Raw genomic sequence first — 9016 nt, 5'->3', positions numbered from 1 at the left:
AAAAAAAACATTGTTAAAAAGCGTCAAAAAAGGGTTGATTTTCACTTTTGACGGGAAGACAACACGAGGGTTAACTGGATGTAACGTGCCGCTCACACTTGACTGTCTGTCTGCTCCATCCAGGCGACGACCGTAACATAGCGGAGGTGTTTGTGGCCGGGAGGAAGGTGGTGCCGTTCCCCGTTAACGGTGCTGGGTCCTGACCTGACTCCACCTGCACCTCCACCTTTCTCTTCCTCCCTCCACATCCCAGCTGAACATCTTCTTCATCCCTTCTTTTACTAAATCACTCCTCTGCTCCAGGAAAGTCTGCTCAAAGAGGTTTTTAACTCCCAAAATACCAAATATACTAAAAACCAAATGTGCAGATACAAGAAGAATCAGCTGGAAATGTCCGGCTGTACAACCTGCACATAAAAAGCCAAATAACATAAATTATTTATTAGAACAAAGAATATAAAGTAAGACGTACATGTTGGATGTGAGGTTAGTCGGTCAGGTTCATGCAGATGTGTTTGGTTAACGAAGTGTGAGATGTTGTGAAGTAAAAGTAGACTTCTCTTTTAGTGTAGAAGTAGACAAATAAGACCAATAATTAGGAAATTAATCACCATAAGAGTCTTTTATTGAGGTTCAGTCAGGGACACACAGGACTGGTCGGCTGAGCTCGAACTCAGTCTGTTCTTCAAGTCTTTAAAGGGAATTTATGACAGGAAATAAGGGAATTATTAGCCGTCAAGCCGGCGTGTGTGTGTGTGTGTGTGGGGGGATTGTGTGTGTGTGTGTGTGTGTGTGTGTGTGTGTGTGTGTGTGTGTGTGTGGGGTGTTGGTGAGAGACATCTGCAGCAGGAGAAGTAACCATCTCCTGATTGCAGGCTTTTTATGAGGAAGGAGAACAGGAAATAATCGGAAGGGGGGGGGCAGAGCATGGGGAATGAGAGGGTGAAACACCAAAGCATGGGGAATGAGAGGTTGAAACGCCAGAGCATGAGGAATGAGAGGGTGAAACGCCAGAGCAGGGGGAATGAGAGGGTGAAACGCCAGAGCATGAGGAATGAATCTTTAAAAACTCTCCATGAAGAAAACACTTGAAATCTTGAGTTTACCAGATATTTGCTCAAAGGTTTCTGGGAAACAAGTCGTTCAGAACGAGTAGATTTTACGCAGAGGCATAAATCACGCTTCAGCGGGGAAGTACGGTGGCCCTGGAGGACAAAAACACACAACGGCATTTAATAATAACACAACATGATTTTACAAAACACGACATTTTACAAAAACACAATGACATTTCCGGAAAACGTGACAACAAATGTGAAATGTCATTTCATTTTCTCTTTTGCTTTTGTGTTTATGTGAAATGCCGTTTTGTGCCTGTTTTTTGTCCTTCAGGGCCACCGTAGCGCCGACACTTGACCTCAAAATCTACTAAATCTCCTGATTTGATTCAGGAGGCAGTGAAATTACACTTTACCCCTTGTGTCGTCTTATGGGTGAGCACTTTTGGACCAGTGTGTGATTTTAAAACACCGCCTTTGAACCCAGATTTCAACATCACGCAGATTTCTCGTTGTTTTGGTGTCTAAACTTAACTGTCGACTCACTTTTTGTTGGTTAAACTCGCCTAGCAACGACCTCCGACCCGACCAGCACCTCAGGGTGCCCTGCACCCGGCTCCCAGTCCTCTGCTGTCCACTTAACTGTAAAGACGCTGATCTTAAGTGTCATGTGACACATGTGTACAGATCGTTGTGCATTAGTTTTTGTGCGACATACAAATCTGTTGATGAGAATGCATTTCTACTCAGATTGTTGATTTTAAACTCCATCCAAATTAACTTTTCTTAGGCCATGTATTTATGTTACCTTTAAAAACTTAAAGTCTTATGAATATTGGGACATGAAGGGAAATGAAATGGACTGATTTCTGAATATGGGTTTTATGAGTTTAGTTGTTTTTACTTAAATATTGCCAGTTTTTATCACAAACATATCACTCTGTGACACCAGATATTAAATGTTAAAGGTGCTATTTGCACGAGTTGATATGTCACAAAATGGAAGATTGAAATAAAGAGTATACCACAAGTCTATTGTTTGTGTTATTCAACGAGCAGCGACTGATGGAGGATCCTAACAAACAGACCACATCCCCGCTTTATCACGACATGTTTACACTGGGAACCATGTGAAATCTCTCATTTCTGCAATGTTCACACACTACAAACAAGTGAGCACGACATCAGTTAATTACACACGTGTATGTATGTATGTATGTATGTATACAGTATATATATATATATATATATTTCTTTATTTAAAACCTCAAGGTCCAGATAAAAAGTACACTCAACACATTACAAAAGTGGTATAGACCAAACACAAATACATATAGACAAACTGACTCCCTATTTAGTTCCTTATTAGTTCTATTTAATTTCACGTCACTTATTCACTTACAGTGCAATACTTTTTGTACTATGGCCACAGAACTTTACTTAATATCTTTTATGATGGAGACTTTACATTCAGTACTTTTGCACATTGTTCTGTTTGTTGGTTTGTTGTTGTTTTTTCACTGAAGTAAAAATGCTGCTATAACACGGAATTCCCCATTGTGGATGAATAAAGTATAATCTACTATGATCCATCAATCTAATGTGATCTTATATTAGATCTGATCTAATCTTAAATCTAGGATCTAATGATCTAATCTGATTAATCTGATCTAATGGATCACCAAAAGCACTTTTTCTGTATTTTTCTAAAAAGTCGCTGGGTCCAAGTGTTCTATGCCAAAAAGACTCCCCTTGTATCCGGCCTTACTTGATGTGAGAGCAAGGTGAGGCAGCGAGGAAGATCCCGGTCCTTCGTCACCTAGATCAGGCCTCGTCTTCTCGGTCATGTGGCCCGTGGGGAGGTCGGCGGAGATGATGCAGGTCTCTGGGTTCTGGGACAGGCCTTGATGGCATCCGGAAGGTGTGCGACGCTGTTTTTCACCCCCGGCAGCTTGAGAGACACCAAAGAGGAGCTGCGACGTCCACCAGAATAGATTCCGGCAGCGGGCCGGGGAAGCGCCAAGAGACGCTGCAGCGGCCGGCCCACGCCCGAGCCGGAGGCCAACAGGGACCCTGGCTCCGTCCTCTGGTGTCCACCCTCCTCAGCGTCCACACATACGTAGCGAATGTTGGACACGCACGACTCAAGCTGTCCGACACTCAATGATACCCCTTGACGTCCTTCGACGCAGGATCATCGGTCACCTGACGAAACCCGTCTTGCAGGTTTCCTCCGTTGATCCCTTGGCTTCTTCATCTCTACTCTCACGACCGTACCCTTATCAACAGTATCCTCTCCTCCTCCTGCCCCCTCCTCTTCTTCATCATCATCTTCTGCGCCTGCACCTTCTGCTTTTTCCCTGATCTGTCCGAGCCCGGGCCTGTGCCTCCACTCCCTCCACACCCCCCAGCCGGGGACTCTCTCCCGGTCGCTGAACTCGTCCGTGATCCGACACGTCCCTGGATGAACAGCAGCTGCGCCAGCCGTCCAGGTCCAGTGTCTCCAGGCGGGCAGGGAGAGGAGGAGGTAGGCCGCGCCGCCCACGCGTCCCCCTCTTCCTTCCCAAACCCATATCCAGAGCCAGCAGCGGCAGAGGGGCAGAGCCGCGGCGGCGCAGCGCAGGAAAAGACCAGACGGCCGCCAGAAACGGAAGGAAGTCCCCCTCCGGAGTAAAGCCGCAAGCGGACAGGAATTGACAGCGAGATATGTCCAGATGGCGCAGCAAACGACAGCGCTGGGCATTGTTTCTATTACGTGCGTCAGACGTGTTCGGCGAGGGAGACGAGCGCAGCGCAGGGAGACAGCACAGCGCTTCAGACAGCAGCTTGGGGGACAGCTGCTGGCTCCAGACAGTCAAGACCCACAGACCCGGACAAAAATGAGAATCGAAGACATTAAGAAGCATAGGCCGGACACAAGCAGGCTGCAACTAACTATTAATTTCTCGATTCATCGATTACTTGTTGGTAGTGAAACGTTAATTTTTGCAGCTCTAGACACAAGATAACAAAACGAGATCTGCTACGATGGATCGATTAGTTTCCAACTAACTATTAATTAATCGCTAACTATTTGATAATCGTCTATCGTTTTGAGTCATTTTTTAGAAACAAGGTAAAATTCTCTGATTCCAGCTTTTTAATGTGAACATTTCTTCTCTCAAATTCTCTGGGCGGTCAAAGCAGAGAAAGTGGATAACCTTATGAGTTCATAAGGGCTTCCAAGAATCCAGCATCGGCCCATCTGAGCTTCATTTTCTCAAGGCAGAGCGATACCCAGGGCTTGGTTTACACCTATCCATTTCTAGCCTCTGGGGGGCGATAGGCAGGCTGGGGGGGGGACTCAATACATGTTAAAAAAACTCATAAACGACATTTCCCTGCCATGGGCCCTTTAAGATGTGACCCAGCGTCTGTGCCGCTATATCTGACCTGGCCGTGCAGTGATGTGGCACGAGAGACGGGGGTGACCAGACCGGACACGCTCCCAAGACGCCACGGAGGTGGGGGACCAGCAGAGGTGCAAGCTGCCGGACTCTGCTTCCTGCTGCACAGCCAGCCCATCAGCTCCTCCACCAGCCACCTACAGGGACAAAAACCCAGAGAAAGGAAACTAAGGACCCTCAATTTTATATCTGGAGCTCTAAGAACAACAAATTGCCCTCTATTTACCTCTGACTGTGTTTTCAGTCCACAGGGTTAAAGGACTTACTAGAGCCCACCAAAAAAGGACTTTTAGACCGCGCGAATATTTTATTATTTAAAAATCCGACATCACTAACAGGACGTTGTAGAGCGTCCTCTGGTGGACAGACTATGCACAGGGACCGTTGTAGCGTCCTCTGGTGGACAGACTATGCAACGCCATCACTAAACAGAGACGTTGTAGAGCGTCCTCTGGTGGACAGACTATGCAACGCCATCCTAACTGGGCCGTTGTAAGCTTCCTCTGGTGGCAGACTAGGCAACGCCATCACACTGACGTGTAGAGCGTCCTCGGGTGGACAGACTATGCACGCCATCATAACGGACGTTGTAGAGCGTCCTCTGGTGGACAGCTACTGTCAACGCCTCACTAACAGGATTTGTAGAGCGTCCTCTGTGGCAACTATGCACCCATCACTAACAGGAGTGGTAGAGCGTCCTCTGTTGACAGACTATGCAAACGCCATCACTAACGGACGTTGTAGAGCGGCCTCTGGTGGACAGACTATGCAACGCCATCACTAACAGGACTTGTAGAGCGTCCTCTGGTGGACAGACTATCAACGCCATCACTACAGGGACGTTGTAGAGCGTCCTCTGGTACAGACTATGCAACACCACTCTAACAGGGACGTTGTAGAGCGTCCTCTGGTGACAGACTAGTAACGCCACCCAGACTAACGGGACGTTGTAGAGCGTCCTCTGGTGGACAGACTATGCAACCGCATCACACAACGGTGTACCGTACCGTTTTCATTTTTTAATTTCTTTCTCAGAATCATTTATTTTTTATTTTAAATCTGACATTATAAATGCCATATCATATATATCGGAAATGCCTACTATCGGTGGGCTCTAGAACATTTGGACAGGTGTCGTCCCAGACTCACGCAGCAGGTTGAAAGGCCCCTATGTATCTGAATGAGTACCGGTCGCGGTAGCTGTCCGTAGTCCTTCGCCCAGACCTCCGTCATGTTGTCTGCGAGGCTCAGGAGACACAGCCGTGTCAACGGCAGGACGGAGACAATCTCATCCGTCTTCATCCCTCCCTACTACCTCGTCCTCCTCCCCGGGGCCGAGCCTCGCCCCCCACGCTTCACACCGACGCCCGAAACAGAGGCATTTTCAAACAGGAAGTGAGTCTAATCTGTCCTTGATGCCGGAGGTCTACGTAGAACAGGATAGAAAAAGAGAGAAAAAAAAAAATATATTATACCAAAATGTCATGTTTACTCTTTCAGATTTTCTCCTACAATTGCTATATTTTCTTGCAAATTGCTAAATGTTTTGATCTCCTAAGCAGGGTTTCGACAATAACAAATGTCAGAAAACAATGCAAAAAGCTAATATCAATAATTCAAAAACAATAAAAAGAGGAACAAATACATATATCAGGAATATTTTTAAGTGGCTCTATTCTGCTCATTTTCGGTTTATAATGGATTTAGACTTATGACAGAAAGGTTTCCATGGTTTCATTTTAGTTTTTTTTTTTTAAAACACCAGATTTTTGTTGATACTGCCATTTCTGCAGCAGCTCTCCTTTTCCCCCTGTGTGTTGAGCTCTCTGTTTAATGCTCCAGAGTGAGACTCTCACTTCTGTTTCCATCTTTGGTGAAGTCGCACGTGCGCAGTACCTAGGTAAGGACTACTAGCCAGTCAGAAGCAGAGTATGAGGGCCCTGACAGTACCTAGTAGCAACCTAGCCATTCAGAAGCAGTATAAGGGCCCTGACCGTACTAGGTAAGGACTACTAGCCAGTAGAAGCAAGTATGAGGCCCTGACAGTACCTAGGTAAGGCTACTAGCCAGTCAGAAGCAGAGTATGAGGGCCCTCCCTGACCGTACCTAGTTAAGGACTACTAGCCAGTCAGAAGCAAGTATGAGGCCCTGACAGTACCTAGTAAGACTACTAAGCCAGTCAAAGCAAGTATGAGGGCCCGGACCGTACCTAGGTAAGGACTACTAGCCATCTAGAAGCAGAGTATGAGGGCCCTGACATTACCTAGGTAAGGACTACTACTCCGTCAGGAGCAAGTAGAGTGCGTGCTATGCTAGCAGCTATGTGAGCGTTATAACGTGTGTACAAGTGACCCACGTTTGTCAGAGAAAAGGCGGGACACAGTGAGTAGTTTAAATGCACGTGGGAGACAAAACTACGCCGTACCTGACCTGCACCTCTCAAAACGAGATTGTGATATATGGTCCTGCAGAGGCTCCACGCGAACCTTTGCTTCGCATCCCCCCCCCTCTCCTGCATCCAACGTCTCAGACGCCACCGGGACAAAAGGACAGGGAGACAGTTTTGTTCCTCTCACAAAGTTCCATCCACTTGTTATCGGAAGTTCACTCACTCACCTCACACACACACCCACACTCACAACACCACTCACACTCACACACACACACACAATCTCCCTCACTCTCACACACATCTCCCTCACCAAAACACACACACACACACAATCTCCCTCACTCTCCCACACACACACAATCTCCCCCACATTCTCAACACACACTCCCCTCACACCCACCATACACACACCACACACTCACACCCACACACACACACACACAACACCACACACACACACAACACACACACACACACAATCTCACCTCACATCTCCCTCACACTCCTCACACACACACACATCTCTCCCTCACTCTCATCACACACACACACACTCCCCTCACACTCACACCACATCCCTCCACTCCACACACACCACACACACACACACATACACCCCCACACCACAACAACACAAACACACACCACACCACACAACACACACACAATCCCCTCACTCTCACTCACACACACCCACACTCTCTCACACTCTCTCACACTCACACACACCTCTCAACTCACACAACACACTCACCACACACACCACACAATCTCACCAACACACCACACTACACACAAACACACCACACACACAACACACACCACAACACCCACCTCACACACACACAACACACACACACACACACACAATCTCCCTCACTCTCCTCACACACACACTCTCTCACACTCTCACAAACACACACTCTCACACACACACACACTCACACACACCACACACTCACACACACACCACCCACACACACACACACAACACACTCACACACACACACACACACACACACCACACACACACACACACACCACACACACACCACACACACCCACACACACACACCACCTGACCTATTCAGGTCTACAGCGGACGATCTCCGTGACCTCCGTAGAACCAGAAACTAAGTTAAAGACTCACCTTTAAACCACTTCGGTGGTTTTTACGTCCAGTAACCCAGAAAGGATCAAGGAGAAGGATCCAGGGAGAGGACCAGGAAAGGATCCAGGAGAAGACCATTAGCAACACACCAAACCTTTGCAACTGTGACACACACGACACTTCCTCATAGATCGTCGAGAGGCATTAAAACCCTGATCTTGATCTCTCAGGTCAACTATTTCTTAGGTTACGAGGGTGTGCTGTTTATTTCTAACTCCTAAATCCCCCCCACCCCCCCCCCCACCCCCACACACACACACACACGCCACACACACACCGCCACTGGCCACCCATTACTAATCTATGTCGATCATTTGATTTCTCCAAGCGGGTGTCCATCCGAGGGGTTATGTCTTCCTGGAAGGTATTACTGAGGGCATGTAAAGAACATGGACCCGTTGCTCTGGACGGGGACCAGTGATCTGATAGAAGCCTTTTTTTGGAAATGCAAAAAAAGGCTTCTATTATGGGCGTCCCGGGACCTGAACCCTGTCTCTTGCACACTGATCCTGGTCTAGAGTAGTGTGTGTGTGTGTGGTGTGTGTGTGTGTGTAGGGGGGGGGGTGTGGAGCTGGTCTTCAGATGTTGTCAAAGTAGGGAATTGTAGCAGAGGCTACATCAGGTAGGGAATCCATGCTTAACTGACTATTTGCCCCTGTGTGACCTAGGATACAAAGACCTGAGTTTGTTTTGTGTTTTGGTATCATCGTGGCATGATTGTTAAATTTGTTATGTCCTGTTTAGTCTAGATATCTATCTATCTTATCTAGATCATCTAGATGATCGTAATCTATGTCTATCCATTATCTAGATATCTATGTATATGGATCTATAGGAAAGCTATCAATACATTGTCAATCATACGCACCCCCCCCCCCACCCCACCACACCACACACATATATATTGTTATTTTTGTAGCATTGTGGTTTCTTGTTGTGTCATTTTTAT

General features: G+C 47.0%; 2 protein-coding genes and 1 long non-coding RNA gene across 4 annotated transcripts in view; 2 read left to right on the top strand and 1 right to left on the bottom strand.

Annotated features, from left to right (window-relative positions):
* The window catches only part of gda (guanine deaminase), a 68150-nt gene extending 66065 nt beyond the window's left edge, over nt 1-2085 (top strand). For both annotated transcript variants that reach the window (XM_032516284.1, XM_032516283.1), the window contains exon 14: nt 124-2085. In XM_032516284.1, coding sequence (XP_032372175.1) covers nt 124-203 — 80 coding nt within the window. In that variant the 3' untranslated portion in view covers nt 204-2085. The remainder of the gene's footprint in view (nt 1-123) is intronic.
* The window catches only part of si:ch211-214j8.12 (uncharacterized), a 49376-nt gene that overhangs the window by 33065 nt on the left and 7295 nt on the right, over nt 1-9016 (top strand). The gene's annotated exons all lie outside the window — the stretch shown is intronic.
* Nucleotides 3740-9016, bottom strand: part of LOC116689695 (uncharacterized) — a 6567-nt gene continuing 1290 nt past the window's right edge. Inside the window, exons 2-3 of the long non-coding RNA XR_004332073.1 lie at nt 8572-8576; nt 3740-3806 (exon numbers count right to left, since the gene is read on the bottom strand). This is a non-coding gene — a long non-coding RNA (uncharacterized LOC116689695). The remainder of the gene's footprint in view (nt 3807-8571; nt 8577-9016) is intronic.

The sequence above is a fragment of the Etheostoma spectabile genome, chromosome 5 (genome assembly GCF_008692095.1).
Source record: "Etheostoma spectabile isolate EspeVRDwgs_2016 chromosome 5, UIUC_Espe_1.0, whole genome shotgun sequence".
NCBI classification, from domain to species: Eukaryota; Metazoa; Chordata; class Actinopteri; order Perciformes; family Percidae; genus Etheostoma; species Etheostoma spectabile.
This window is presented reverse-complemented; position numbering and strand designations above follow the sequence as displayed.